General features: G+C 41.6%; 1 protein-coding gene across 1 annotated transcript; it reads right to left on the bottom strand.

The window, feature by feature from the left end:
• Positions 1-550: 550 nt before the first annotated feature.
• Positions 551-1,576, bottom strand: LOC308150133 (C-C chemokine receptor type 6-like; the record flags this gene model as incomplete). Its single annotated transcript, XM_080522996.1, has 1 exon — positions 551-1,576. The coding sequence occupies one exon, from the start codon at positions 1,574-1,576 to the stop codon at positions 551-553; it is 1,026 nt and encodes a 341-aa protein (XP_080379122.1).
• Positions 1,577-16,658: the final 15,082 nt, after the last annotated feature.

Here is a 16,658-nt window from a genome sequence, read left to right as displayed (position 1 = left end):
CAGATCGTTTGGGAACTTTCCTGTTTCTATTTAAAGATTCACAATATGCATAAGGATTTTTGCTGTTATACTGGCGCTATCCTTTATAAATCTAGCAGGCAAATTGTCTAGTCCTGTTGCTTTAGACGTATTAATTTGATTAAGAATGTTTAAGATATCACTCTCTGTTACCGTACCTAGCTCAAATCCATTGTTTGCTACGTTCAGACTCTGGTAAAAGTTTTGTACAAACCCCCTCCCATATTGTCCCTTACCCTTAGAAAAGATACATGTATATACAGTAGCTACCATACATGTGATACATAACATCCATGACCTTACTACAACCTTAGGTTATCACTCATTGCATGAAATATTACATAAACCTTTCAATTGTTCCTGTTTTTCTCATAGCACTTTTTTCCTTTTCCTCCCTGACTTCATAACAGTTGCAGTGGAAGCACTGAAATCCTAATTGATGAACTTTTGTCTCTTCATGACTGACTGTACAGTACCCATGGCAAACTACAGGAGGATTATACAGCAATTGATATTGACTTACACTGCTTCTTCACATGGTGAACGATAACCCGTTCTCATTGTTGGATCCCTCTGTGGACTTGTGAACCGAGGCATAAAGGTCAGAGGTCTGGCGCGAGGAGCGACGTGAATAGATATACCTCTTCCCCATGCACCACAGGTCTTCCAGAATCTTCCGGAAGGTGTTCCTGAACTTCACCCCTATAAAGGCGTAGAGGATGGGGTTGAGGCAGCAGTGGAGGTAGGCCAGGCTCCTGGTGATGTTCAGAGTAGTTATGATCATTTTCTCCGCTGCACACTCCCTCTGCTGGAACAGACTCAGTGTCTGCTGGAGCAGGGTCACATTGTAGGGCAGGTGGCAGATGATGAAGACCACCACCACGGCAAAGACCACACGCACCGCCTTGTTGTGTCTCTGGATGCTCTGGGCCCTCAGCAGGGTCCACACGATACTGGAGTAGCAGACCACCATTACCAACAGTGGCAGGAAAAACCCTATAGACACCTGCAGGCTTGGCATCAGCACCTTCATCAGCTTAGCGGTTGTTTTATGGTAGAATTCCATTTGGCAAACAGTTATTGTCTCCCCTAGGTCTGTGTCCTCCACCCGTTCGCTGTAGATGACCGTGGGTATGGACAGAGCTATGGCCAGTGCCCAGATGGCAAAACAGATGAGGCGGCTGTAAACCACAGCCTGGGAGTGGATGCCGAAGGAGCGCCTGGCCTGAACAATAGCGACATAGCGGTCACCGCTAATGCAGGCTAACAGGAGCATACCGCTGTAGAGGTTGATGCTGTAGGCTCCCCGTAGGACTTTACATGTCAGGGATCCCATGCTCCACTCGTGCTGCTCGTTGTATATGATGAGTGGTAGGGCCACAACAAAGAGGAGGTCTGCTATGGCCATGTTCAGAAGGTACACATCAGTCATGGTCTTGGCTCTCTTGTAGAACGCGTATGTGGTGATCACCAATGCGTTGCCCAATAGGCCTAAAGCACAGATTAAAGAATGGACGCAGGTTTGTATGAAGATGCCCATGTCACTGTTGGTATTCATGTCACAAAGGTCTGTTTCGCTCTCATAGTCTACATGAAAGTTACTATCATATTCACTCGTGGAATTTATCACCTCCATGTTCTTCACCTGTGAAAAAATAACACAAATGACTGAATAGAGAAACCAATGGAATTATCAGATCATGTTCATCTTTACTTATTGGAGTCACTTCCGACGTTTTGGAGTTTAGTCACTAGGGCTTTGTTCACACGGCAGGTCTTGATGCTCAATTCCAATTATTTTACACAGATCTGATTTTTTTGTTTGGCAGTTCACATTACTTTTAAAATGTGACCTATTTGACCTACATTGACTCCCGTGTGAACATTCCACGGCCCTGAACAGACCCGCATGTGCAGAAGGACAATAACAATGACGTCAGGAAGTAACCATGGATAACATGATAACGTTACAACCGGTTTCTTTTTCAAGTTTTTGTGCAGCGGAAGCCGGCAAAGATATGAGCAAGTGGTCAAAAGAAGAAGGATGAGGAAAAAGAGAGACAAATGCTTAGCTATGGCTTTCTATAGAGCACTCGCTGCTATACTTGCGTCTAGAGTGACGCTATACTCTAGTAGAGTGATGTAAAAGTCGCATTAAACGCGACTTTGATTGATTGATTGAAAACTTTATTAGAAGATTTGCAGAAGTAGGTACATGAAAGTACATATTACATACAAGGTCAACTAACAGGATAAAACCCCAAGAAAGCCACTGGCTTATTTCAATTGGGGTCCTTGATTCTCAATTCATCGTTACATGTAAGACAGACAAAAAAACTAGTACGGTACTATCTACAAGATAATACAGACAAATAACTAGTACTATCTACAAGATAAACATACATCCATCATGGGAAGAACAATACAACAAAACCTAAGGTATGTACAGCGGGTAGGACAGGTGGGGACATACACCACAGGTGGGGGCGGGGGACAAAACACAAAGTATGTACAGTGGGTAGTTCGGGTCTTTTAATCTGATTTTTGATTTAGAGGGTCCAGTTACGGATTGCAGCCTCCTGTAAATGTTTTTTGAGAGTGGTTTTGAAGGTGGGCAGTGTTTTGCACTCCTTTAAGATTATAGGAAGGGCGTTCCACATTTTTACTGCATAGTTTGCAAACGAGTTTAACCCCTTGTTTGTGGTGCAACGCGGTTGAACGTGGTTCGTGGAGCTTCCTCTGGTATTGTATGTGTGGACGTTGTTCACTTTTTGGAAGTATGTTGACAGGTACTTGGGTGTCTTTGTGGTGTAGCGTATCTTGAAGACCAGGCCCAGTGCAAGCTGCTGCACTCTGTCAACTACTCGTAGCCAATCAAGGCTCAAAAAATGAGCAGCGGTTAGATGTGTCCTAGGGTTGAGGCCTAGCAGAAGCCTAACCAGTTTATTTTGGGCTGTCTGGAGTCTTGTTTTTTGGGCCTTTGTGGTTCTATAGTACCATGATGTTACGGCATAGTCGAAGTGACATTGAATGAGAGCTCCTGATAGGGTCCTCAGTGTGTTTTTACTGACAAGTGAGGATATCCTGTACAAGAATCTAGTTCTATGGTTCACTTTTTTGATTACTTTTGCTGCCATTTTATCTCTGGAAAGATTTGCCTCTAAGATGGAGCCCAGGTATGTAATATCCTCTTTTCTTGTGATATTAATGTTACCCACTTTTATTTTGAAATGTACAGCCTTTCTGAGTTTAGATGGGGATCCGTATAGGATGGTTTCAGTTTTACCTAGGTGTATTGATAGTTTATTGTCAGCTAGCCAGATGCAGATTCTACTCAGTTCAGTGCTTAGCGCTTTTTCCACCTGCAATATGTCCCTGTCAGAGACCAGCAGAGCCGAGTCATCCGCGAACAGGAACAAATTGCAATCACATGCTGATGACATGTCATTCACATATATTAGGAACAGTAAAGGTCCCAATATGCTTCCTTGTGGAACGCCGCAGGTCACTGGGAGGGGGGGGGACAGTGTTCCGTTCACACTAACCACCTGTTCCCTCCCCTCTAAGTAGGATTGCATCCAGCTCCCCGATGTTCTATCGAACCCAATTGCTTTCAGTTTATCTAACAATATGCGGTGATCTACTGTGTCGAAGGCCTTCTGGAGGTCCAGCATGACCATGCCGCAGTACTTGCCCGAGTCCACCTCATGGTTGATGTGGTCGTTCAAATAGAGAAGGCATGTGTCAGTGGAATGGGATGTTCTGAATCCTGATTGAAATTCATACATCAGATTTTTTTCGGTAAGGTACCTATCAACCTGTTCATAAACTATTTTTTCCATAAGTTTCGAGATGGAATTAAGAATAGAAACAGGTCGGTAGTTGCCTGGGTCTAATTTGCTTCCTTTTTTATACAGTGGGGTTACCCTTGCTATTTTAAAGTCAAGGGGGACGTGTCCCTGTTTGATGGAGAGGTTTATTATGTGGGTGATGATTGGGGTAATGGAGGCAGCTGAGTCTTTTAGAAATCTGGCTGGAATATTGTCATGGCCCGTGGCCTTTTCTGAGTGTAGAGCGCCCAGTTTTTTAAACACCTCATCGTTTGACACCATGGAGAGTTTAAAATCATCTTTGCGTACACCCAGTTTATTGTAGAACGCACGGATGTGCTCCACACCATAACGCCCTGAGTGGGGTGGTAGATTGTTAACTAATTTAGTGGCTATGGTTGTAAAGAAAGTGTTTAAGCACTTAGCCACATCCAGCTTGTCTGTAAAGAGAGAATCTCCAGATTTTATGCTGATGTTTGTAGACCTGGTTTTGAGTTTTTGACTGCAACCTAGTTGGCTATTAAGTAGCTTCCAAAGGTCACGTGGTTTGTTTAAGTTTTCTTCGATTTTGTTATCGAGGTATTTTTTCTTAGCAGATTTGGTCATGGTAATTACCTGATTGCATAGTTTGTTGCATTGTTTTTTAATTTTCTCAAAGTGGGTTTTGAGATCTTCGTTTAAGTGTTTCACTAATTTTGATTTGCATTTTTGAACTTCAGAGCATTTTAGGTCTCTGACTTTCATAGCATTTAGAATGTCCGAATTCATCCATGGTTCCGATCGGGCTTTAACCCTGGTGGTTCTCATGGGGGCTATACTGTCAATAATATTTAGGAATTTGGTTTTGAAACCTAGCCATGCCTCCTCAACCTGTGTGCTTTTTAGTTCATCTAACCAGTCTTGATTCTCCAGTTTATGGTTTAAGGCCTCACTAGAATAGGATTTAAGGGATCTAGTGGTTACAGTTTTATGACCGCCAGCCTTGGGTTTATGCTTTTTACGAGTGCAAAAGATCATGTAATGATCACTTAGCCCACATACAATAACCCCACTCTTGGAGATTTTGGACTCATCCGATGTTAGAATGAGATCTATGGTGGTTTGAGTAGAAATACACACCCTAGTGGGTTTGGTAATTTGTTGGCGGAGACCGTGTAATTCAGAAAACCTAGTGAAGGATTTGAAGCCGGATGCTTCATTTCTGAGCATGTCCGTGTTCCAATCCCCAATAAGAATCTTTTCCACACAGTCAACGTCATCCAAGCACCCCTCAAGAATATCATAGAAATCATTCTGATCGGGAGGTCTGTAGATAGTACCAACCAGCACCGGTTTTGCTTTGTTAAAGATAATTTAAACCCAAACAGATTCTAATTTGTCACGATTCAGGTCATGCCAGGTGTTAAAGATAATATCGTTGTGAATGTACATGCAGACACCACCCCCATACCTGTTCCTGTCGTTTCTGATGACTGAATAGTTTACTATTTCAATCTCTGGGTCTTTGATTGATTCATCAAACTTGGTCTCAGAGAAGCTCAAAATGTGAACCTTGCTGTCATGGAACATTTCTCTGATTTGGTCCAGTTTAGGCACAAGACTGTTCACATTAAGGTGAACAATATGCAGGCCCTTACTGCTGTGTCCAAAAAGAGAGACTTGACGGTTCAGACTGTCTTTAGCGTTGCTAAATATCAGATATGTATCCAATATAATACCACCTCTGAACGCGACCCAGGTTGGATTTTAAAAAGTCAGATTTCATGCATAAATCAGACCTGAGTCGCATGTCGGCACAAAAATCGGATTTGGGTCACATTTCACTGCCATTACTTTATCCTGTTGTATGTAGGCTATGTATGTTTATGAAGAAGAGACAAAAGACAAACATTGCTTTGATCTTTAGTCAGTCTCAAATAAGAACATAGTTTTTTGGGGGGGTTTTGTTTTACATGTTGTGACCCTGTTAAACTGCAGAATTGTAAACCCTTCTACTGAGTAATGAACCTACAGTATTGCAAACCCGTACTGAGAAATGAACCTACAGTTTGAGAGCAGAGCACATCCGTTGGTCTTTAGTGACCCATTTTCACATGCCTGAGAGCCTCCATGAACATTTTGTGAGGGCACATCAAGGCATGTTGTAGGAGGGCGAGATCTGCGTTTGCCTGATCTGTAGAGCTGATAAGATTCTTATCGGGCTCACAACAGGACAAGATACAGTGCAGCACATTGTACAGCACCTTTTCAGATGTATGTTGACTTAAACAGGTCAGCAATTAATATGCAGATACACAGTCAATGATAAGCACCAAGATGAGAATCAACTGCAGTCAAATATCCTGTTGAATAATGGTTTAACTTCTCTGGAAAGTTCTTCTCTGGAATGGTTTAACTTCTGTGGAAAGTTCTGAGAGATCTGTATCGTACATATCTGTTGCAGCCATAGGGGAAGATTGTTCTCCTTTGTGTTCATGTTAATTTTACAATCTGCCTATTGCATAGTCATACCATGACTGTCATACCACGTTATCTGCGAAAAACATGTGTTCAATGATACTTCTTTTGTTCAATACTTGTTCCTGTTCTTATTCAGTTTGCTCACCACATTATGAATGCTGTGACAGCTGTTGAAATGGCTGATAACATTTGACACAGTGTGAACTTGAATGCACTCTGTGTGCTCAGTGTCAATGTGCTTATAAGCACTGGTCCAAAATGTGATGACATCAAAAATTCTCTTCTTGCTGTCATGATGTAAAAATCCTTCATGATTACTTCATTTGAAAGGGCAGTAGCATGTAAAGTTATTTGCTTAAATAATAATCACATTCTTGAAGATGGAATGAATCTTGATTATATATGTTTTTATGATAACATTTAACAATGTAAACATTTACTAATGAAGTGATACTCTTCAAATGATTACTTTATATTTAAATTGCTCCACTTTTGTTTTGGATGTATTTTTTGGGATGCTCCTTTTCATATAACATTAACAACATCTGACATGGCTTTGACAAAGTACACATGTTGCTAGAAATACAGTATACTTGAGATTAAATTTGAATGTTGAACTCAAATGCACTTCATAGGTCATCAGTACATACCTGTGAGAGACAAGTCCTTGAGAGAGAGTGAAAGCTGAATAAATATTAAATTGCATATAGAAAACCCTTACTTTTGCTTCCTGGTTCCCAAAATAAAATTCCAATTATAGTTAAAAGTATGAAATGTAATTGAGAATAGCTAATCTATCAGTCTACAGTACCTGTCAATGTCTACTGCCACCCCTAAGCTACTGTTGGTTTGTATGCACTATTGCACAGTGTACTGCTTATCTGATCTTCTAATCGTTTGATATGTTCTTTTCTGCATCTACTTCCTACCTGTGTTCAAACATACACACAGACTTTTATGTAATGTACACGCCCTCTGAAATGAAGACAAAAACAGCCATCATCAGTGGGACATTCCCTACTTCATTTATTAAAATCACCCGTGCTGATGGCAGTTTGAATTAAAACATTAAATTAAAACATTCATTCTATTAACGTTGGGTTGGGGATAGTTATGTATTCCTTTATACATACATACATCCATAGTGACAACCACTGACTTCGACTGGGGGATTTTGTACACACCCATGCTGGAGAACGACACAGACACCATAGGCTTTAGCCCTAGGGCGTATTTAATAAGGAATAATTAACACAGGGGGTTAAAGTCGAACTTATATCCTTGTCCTTCAAACTATAAGGATCAGGGGGCTGTAATCAACTAAAGTTCTCCTCAGATGGAGGATAGATGGGGTAGAAGGACAGCAGAGGGGGTGGGGCTCTGCAGGCGTCATATCTGGGTCCCGTCTGTCGGGGCCTCTTCTCTAGGCTTGAATGTGCTGCCACTAGTCGGCTCTCACCCTCCGTCTCTGACATTTGCTGACTCCAATGCTGGCATTTCTACACCGTTGTATGAAAATGTATGAAACTTGGTACATAATGTGTCTTTCCTCATGGAGAACATATTAGATATGTCACCGATCATCCATATAGAACAACCGTGGGCACCTCCACACGCTGCCGGCAGGGAGACTGCCCTGCCCGATCGGACCCTTTTTTGGGAGCGGGGAACATAGGACCCTTTTTGAGCGGGGAACATAGGACCATTTTTCCCCTATGTGAATTTTTGCTTTCAAAACACAATTGGCTTCCTAACAACATCTGAGCATTCAATCAGCATAAAAGGACTCCAAGAAACAGGGCACTTGGACACATTATTGAGAGGGATTATACTACTACTCTTACTCACCATGCCAAAGACAAAGGAAATCAGTCTTGTGCTCAGAAAGAAGATAGTGGAGGCTCATGATAAGGGGGAAGGCTATACTGCAATTTCCAAGTGGTTCACAGTGTCTAGAACCGATGTACATTGCATCATTGCTAAGTAGCTACAAGGAGACAAATTCTGTAAGAAATAAACGTGGGCGTGGTCGAAAGCCAAGATTTCAAGAACTCTGGAGAGGAAAATAGTCTCATAGTCTCAAGAAGCCAGAAGCCCCGCAGATCTGCCAAGATGATTGTTGCCTGGAGTTGATGTTTCTAGGAACACAGTTGTGAGGGCTCTTCATCGTGGTGGGCTTCAGGACCATCATCCCAGAAGAACCCCTTTACTCAAAGAGCGGCACATCAGAGCCAGACTGAGGTTTGCCCGTGAACATTTGAAAGGTAAAGATGAGGTTTGGATGTCTGTGCTTTCGTCTGATATGACTAAACTGGAACTGTTTGGGCACATGCATGTTGCTTATGTTTGAAGAAAGGGAGAGGTAGTAGGTAGGGTAGAGGGGTAGTGGTGGTCTAGTGGATAGTGAGTTGGACTTGTGATCGGAAGGTTGTGAGTTCAAATCCCGCCTGAAACCACACCACTACTAGTGTGCCCTTGAGTAAGGCACTTAGCCCTCAGTTACTCCAGGGGGAATGTCCCTGTAATTCGTAATTGTAAGTCGCTTTGGATAAAGGCGTCTGCTAAATGGCAAAATTATTTAAATTATTTAAGAAAGGGAGAGGTGCTGTGGGGCTGTTTTGCAGCCTCAGACACAGGGAGCCTTGTTCAGGTGCATGGCATCATGAAAAAAGAAAATTATGTTGACATTTTGAGGGATAATATGAAGAAATCTGCTGTTAGTCTAGGCGTAGGTCGTCACTGGGTCTTCCAACAAGACAATGACCCAAAGCATACATCTGACCATATTGACTATTTCTAAATACTTAAACATGTTTAAAGTGGGCGCTTTTTATTTGGAAGAAATCAACATTTACATACACCCGGGGTAGGTGGGAGGAGTTCGTGTTCCACTTGTCGTTGACGGAACACAGATTAATCTCATGAATGCAGTTCAGGTCACGTGTATTGGATAAGAAATCTTCCCTCCTGTCCTTCCTCGTAATTGCCAACAGGTAGAGCTAACGCGTCATTTGCAGCGGTTGAGACTGTTGTAACATGAATAGCCTAATCCACACATTTTATTTGGTCACAACAACAACAACAACAACAACAACATATTTTTGATTATGAGACACAATGCACATTTGTTCCTTTTCAGACATTCAAGCCAAAAACCAACACTCAAGTTTGGTAGCACTTTCAACGCAATCTTACAGGCCATATTTCATAGGAGATACCAAGATATTTGCAACCTGTATGGACGTGAATAGCCTTGATGACACACTTGGGCAATAGGCCAATTCAAGAAAACGAATCACCATACCATACCTGTCAACCCTCCCGTTTTTCCGGGGATTCTCCCGTATTTTACCTTTAATTCCCGCTGTGCTCCCGTTTAAATATTTTCCCATAAATCTCCCGTATTTTTAACCTATAATATAATATAATTTAACACTTAATTGTTGGACGTTGTCGCATGCGCACAATCGTTATATCCATGTCGGAGTTTACTTGTTTCCTCTCGTTTCTTGGGCTGCGTTCGTAATGTTGCCCTGAGAGCACCGGAACGCACACTAGGTGCAACGTCATAAAGGGACCACGTAATTTGATTGAACAAGAGGCATTCCATGAGTGGTGATCAGATTTCCAGAGCGTTTTTACGAACGCAGCCTCGGTTATCTCCGTTTTGAAATGATCGCTGGTAGCATTGCGCCGCTCTTTTCCCATTGACATCATGGTGTCAAGCTAACTAGAATATGTAACAAAGATCACCTATCACATCCTATCACATCTTCTGGTAGTTCTAATCATGCACGTCTTCTTACTGTTTGACTGACTGTTCTTGTTACCTCTGAAGTTTTATTTATACTTAATATATTACAGTATATTCAGCGCTATTAAGTATATTGTAGAATGTAGTATGTATATTATAGTATGTAGATCCACCTTCCCTTATTTTATTAGCCATTTTGGCCTTGTTATGGTTGTAATGTTTTCAATGTTTACACTTAATGTATGTTGTTGTTGTTGTTTGTCTCTTGTCTGTCTGTATTTTGTCATAATTGTACCCGTATTATTTCTGGTTATGATGTTATAATATATTATGTTAGGACCCTCTCTAAAATGAAATGATACATCTCAATATAATAGATATAAAGACATTTATACAATGGATAGATCCGGTCCATTGTCTCTATTGGTCAGTTTGGTCCATTGTCTCTATTGGTCAGTTTGATTGATTGATTGATTGAAAACTTTATTAGAATGTTTGCAGAAGTAGGTACATGAAAGTACATATTACATACAAGGTCAAACTAAAAGGATAAAAACCCAAGAAAGCCACTGGCTTATTTCAATTGGGGTCCTTGATTTTCAATTCATCGTTACATGTAAGACAGACATAAGAGAAGAACTAGTACTATCTACATGATAATACAGACAAATAACTATTACTATCTACAAGATAAACGTACATCCATCATGGGAAGAACAATACAACAAAACATAAGGTATGTACAGCGGGTAGGACAGGTGGGGACATACACCACAGGTGGGGGCGGGGGACAAAACACAAAGTATGTACAGTGGGTAGTTCGGGTCTTTTAATCTGATTTTTGTTTTAGAGGGTCCAGTTACGGATTGCAGCCTCCTGTAAATGTTTTTTGAGAGTGGTTTTGAAGGTGGGCAGTGTTTTGCACTCCTTTAAGATTATAGGAAGGGCGTTCCACATCTTTACTGCATAGTTTGTAAACGAGTTTAAACCCTTGTTTGTGGTGCAACGCGGTTGAACGTGGTTCGTGGAGCTTCCTCTGGTGTTGTATGTGTGGACGTTGTTCACTTTTTGGAAGTATGTTGACAGGTACTTGGGTGTCTTTGTGGTGTAGCGTATCTTGAAGACTAGGCCCAGTGCAAGCTGCTGCACTCTGTCAACTACTCGTAGCCAATCAAGGCTCAAAAAATGAGCAGCGGTTAGATGTGCCCTAGGGTTGAGGCCTAGCAGAAGCCTAACCAGTTTATTTTGGGCTGTCTGGAGTCTTGTTTTATGGGCCTTTGTGGTTCTATAGTACCATGATGTTACGGCATAGTCGAAGTGACATTGAATGAGAGCTCCTGATAGGGTCCTCAGTGTGTTTTTACTGACAAGTGAGGATATCCTGTACAAGAATCTAGTTTTATGGTTCACTTTTTTGATTACTTTTGCTGCCATTTTATCTCCGGAAAGATTTGCCTCTAAGATGGAGCCCAGGTATGTAATATCCTCTTTTCTTGTGATATTAATGTTACCCACTTTTATTTTAAAATTTTCAGCCTTTCTGAGTTTAGATGGGGATCCGTATAGGATGGTTTCAGTTTTACCTAGGTGTATTGATAGTTTATTGTCAGCTAGCCAGATGCAGATTCTACTCAGTTCAGTGCTTAGCGCTTTTTCCACCTGCAATATGTCCCTGTCAGAGACCAGCAGAGCCGAGTCATCCGCGAACAGGAACAAATTGCAATTACATGCTGATGACATGTCATTCACATATATTAGGAACAGTAAAGGTCCCAATATGCTTCCTTGTGGAACGCCGCAGGTCACTGGGAGGGGGGGGGACAGTGTTCCGTTCACACTAACCACCTGTTCCCTCCCCTCTAAGTAGGATTGCATCCAGCTCACCGATGTTCTATCGAACCCAATTGCTTTCAGTTTATCTAACAATATGTGGTGATCTACTGTGTCGAAGGCCTTCTGGAGGTCCAGCATGACCATGCCGCAGTACTTGCCCGAGTCCACCTCATGGTTGATGTGGTCGTTCAAATAGAGAAGGCATGTGTCAGTGGAATGGGATGTTCTGAATCCTGATTGAAATTCATACATCAGATTTCTTTCGGTAAGGTACCTATCGACCTGTTCATAAACTATTTTTTCCATAAGTTTCGAGATGGAATTAAGAATAGAAACAGGTCGGTAGTTGCCTGGGTCTAATTTGCTTCCTTTTTTATACAGTGGGGTTACCCTTGCTATTTTAAAGTCAAGGGGGACGTGTCCCTGTTTGATGGAGAGGTTTATTATGTGGGTGATGATTGGGGTAATGGAGGCAGCTGAGTCTTTTAGAAATCTGGCTGGAATATTGTCATGGCCCGTGGCCTTTTCTGAGTGTAGAGCGCCTAGCTTTTTAAACACCTCATCGTTTGACACCATGGAGAGTTTAAAATCATCATTGCGTACACCCAGTTTATTGTAGAACGCACGGATGTGCTCTACACCATAACGCCCTGAGTGGGGTGGTAGATTGTTAACTAATTTAGTGGCTATGGTTGTAAAGAAAGTGTTTAAGCACTTAGCCACATCCAGCTTGTCTGTAAGGAGAGAATCACCAGATTTTATGCTGATGTTTGTAGACCTGGTTTTGAGTTTTTGACTGCAACCTAGTTGGCTATTAAGTAGCTTCCAAAGGTCACGTGGTTTGTTTAAGTTTTCTTCGATTTTGTTATCGAGGTATTCTTTCTTAGCAGATTTGGTCATGGTAATTACCTGATTGCATAGTTTGTTGCATTGTTTTTTAATTTTCTCAAAGTGGGTTTTGTGATCTTCGTTTAAGTGTTTCACTACTTTTGATTTGCATTTTTGAACTTCAGAGCATTTTAGGTCTCTGACTTTCATAGCATTTAGAATGTCCGAATTCATCCATGGTTCCGATCGGGTTTTAACCCTGGTGGTTCTCATGGGGGCTATACTGTCAATAATATTTAGGAATTTGGTTTTGAAACCTAGCCATGCCTCTTCAACCTGTGTGCATTTTAGTTCATCTAACCAGTCTTGATTCTCCAGTTTATGGTTTAAGGCCTCACTAGAATAGGATTTAAGGGATCTAGTGGTTACAGTTTTATGACCGCCAGTTTGGTCCATTGTCTCTATAGGTCAGTTTGCGTTCAGCTGTGCTGATATCCATGACATACGCACGGCTAAATGGAATGTTGACACATCTTTTCATTTTACTCCGCGTTTGTTTATATTACCGTTATTGAAGTTACATTATTACCGTTGCTTAGCAACCAATAAACAACTGTTCAGCGGATGAATACACTTGCAATAAAACATATTTACATTCAAATACATTAATTACAAGTTTGTCTTGTCTTTATTTTGTGAAATATAGATACATGTGGTAACCGTTGTATAAAAGCGTTATGGAACGAGAAGCCGTGGTATATCGTGGATATTGGCACAGCCAGGGGGTGTATATATAACGGCACTCTGCACTAGCGGTCGTTGTGTGTATAAAACCAGCTTCCCGTTGTAAAGACTATGGTAATTTGACCCCCGAGGCGGCTCTTATAGTAGATTAAAAAAGGCACGACTGTTCTAAAGGAGAGTGGTAGTTCCAAACCATCTGTGCACACATCTTATTTTCTCTCTGGTTCTTCTCTGATCCAAAGCAGTCATTGATTGTGGACGTATTGTGGATTGTATCTAACAATAACAATCATGCTGTAGATTAAAACAATGTTGATATTGTTGGGATATACTGATACTGAACATCATACATATAACATCATTTATATACATACTTCCAGCTAACTTACATCTTGTATAGGTTTTACACAAAGGCCTGTAGAATGCTGATATAAATGTAGTTTTTTGTGTGTGTATTAGTTACAGGGCAATTTTAACCCCTCAACCTCTCCGCTCCCACTCACCCACCCACACACACACCCACAAACACACACACACACACACACACACACACACACACACACACACACACACACACACACACACACACACACACCCAACGGTTGCTTGCCACAGCTCACAGAGTAAGGAGGCCTATAATGATGCTATAGCTAACAAGTAGTTTAAAGTTACACATAGACATTGAGCCAAACTGACCTGTATAAGCAGGTCAAACAATAAATTGATAGCATTCAATGTTATTTGTCCTCTCCCATTCTGTCCCCCCTCCCTCCCCCTCCTTCTGGCTCTCCCTCATTCTCTCTTGGAAACTGCCCTCTCTCCCTGTCTCTCTCCCTCTCTCTCTCTCTTGGAAACTGCCCTCTCTCCTTCTCTCTCTCCCTCTCTCGCTCTGTCTCTCCTCCTCTCTCCCTCTCTCGCTCTCTCTCCCTCATTCTCTCTTGGAATCTGCCCCTGTGAATATTGAGATTGTAGTGATGGGATTACTCAATGCTCTCTCTCTCTCTCTCTCTCTCTCTCTCTCTCTCTCTCTCTCTCTCTCTCTCTCTCTCTCTCTCTCTCTCTCTATCTCTCTCTCTGTCTCTCTATCTCTCTCTGATGAGGTTAAAGGGAGTAAAAATAAATTTAAAAAGGCACGACTGTTCTAAAGGAGAGTGGTAGTTCCAAACCATCTGTGCACACATCTTATTTTCTCTCCGGTTCTTCTCTGATCCAAAGCAGTCATTGATTGTGGACGGAGTCCACCTACCTGGTGTAACGTTGTTAGAATGAAATCGGATCCGGTTCTTTTGTCGACTGCCCCAAGAAAGAGGAGAGAAGTTCTCTGTTGCACACTTGGTATATTTATTGAAAATGACACGTAGAGTACAGAGATGCATCAGCTGGACCCAACTCCTGAGGCGGTCTCAGGAGGCAAGGTTGTTCACTTCAGATTTTACATGATATTATATACGTTTAGCCCTTCCCCTTTTGGTCACTATGATGTAACACCTAATGGCCTTGATTATAATGGTCTAAAACTATGAATTGAGTATTGTCTTGTGTTTGATGTGAGAGCTAAGAAAGGAGTATTCTGCTGCACCTGGCTTGAAGGCCAGACAGAACAGTCCCAGACAGACAGTAACTCCCTAATGCCTTCTAATTGGTCTTGTGTAGGGTACCATACTGATAACGTGCCTATTAAAACAGGAAAACTGATAAGATATCTAACTAACTGGTGCTAGAAGAATTAACAATAAAACCTTAGAAAAATATATATCCTCCTAACAACGTCCAGGTCTAAATGTACCTGGTGTAACGTCCAGGTCTAAACGTGTCGTCGATGACAGACGAACCCCCCCGAGGTGTTCCCATGTCCAGATCCACCTCAGAACAAACGACCTAAACAACACCTGACATCACGGATTTGTCTTTAAAAGGGGCTTCACTTCACAGTTTCAGAAGGACGAAAAGGCTAGCGAGTGAATTGTCTTCAATTCGGGCAGTTACTGTATCTCTTCTGGACGTGGCATGGCTGAGTCTACTAAGGCTGGTTAAAGAGAGGGTTATCTACAATGTTGTCTTCGTGAAGCTCATCTGTATTTGATGTTCGTGCTTGAACCAAACGACTTCACTTAGCATGTTAAGAGCTAGCGTGTTCACTTAGCATGTTAAGAGCTAGCGTGTTCACTTAGCATGTTAAGAGCTAGCGTGTTCACTTATCATATTAAGAGCTAGCGTGCAGCCACAGGGGAGAGTGTCTATGTTCCCACAGCTTGATGTTCCCACATTTCTAAGTAATCTAACTAGCCCTAACCCTAACCCTAGTTAGTGCCGGAAATTTAGCAAAGATGCTATATCAGAATATTTCTGAGAGACGCAATGAGATATAATCCAATGGAATTTGAGTTCCATGATATGAAACGTGTTTTCAGACTTAATATTCTGTTTTCTAACAATCACGCTGTAGATTAAAACAATGTTGATATTGTTGGGATATACTGATACTGAACATCATACATATAACATCATTTATATACTGTACATACTTCCAGCTAACTTACATCTTGTATAGGTTTTACACAAAAACATGTAGATGACAAATGCTGATATAAATTTACTTTTTTGTGTGTGTATTAGCTACAGGGCAAGTTTAACCCCTCAACCTCTCCGCTCCCACCCACACACACACACACACACACACACACACACACACACACACACACACACACACACACACACACACACACACACACACACACACACACACACACACACACACAATGGTTGCTTGCCACAGCTCACAGAGTAAGGAGGCCTATAATGATGCTATAGCTATTCTCTCTTGGAATCTGCCCCTGTGATATTGAGATTGTAGTGATGGGATTACTCAATGCTGAATTCTCTCTCTATCTCTCTCTCTGTCTCTCTATCTCTCTATCTGTCTCTCTCTGTCTCTCTATCTGTCTCTCTGATGAGGTTAAAGTGGAGCTCAGTGTTTTTAAAGGGAGTGCTCTATCAGACTTACAACACAGCAGTGTCAAAATTACAGCAGGGAATAACAGAAGACTCAACCGTTAGGAGAGAATACTACTGTCAAAATAGCTTTCTCCAAGTGCTTCTTCACATTTTATTGAAGTGTTGTTTAAAGTTTAAAAGCAGGAGAACTTTGTCAAGAGGCTTTTGCAAAAGAGGGGCTGGCATCGTGTCAAAAA

The sequence above is a fragment of the Nansenia antarctica genome, assembly GCF_963989245.1.
Source record: "Nansenia antarctica genome assembly, chromosome: 1".
In the NCBI taxonomy this organism is placed as follows: Eukaryota; Metazoa; Chordata; class Actinopteri; order Argentiniformes; family Microstomatidae; genus Nansenia; species Nansenia antarctica.
Note: the sequence above shows the minus strand (reverse complement) of the source record. Positions and strands in the feature narration are given on the sequence as shown.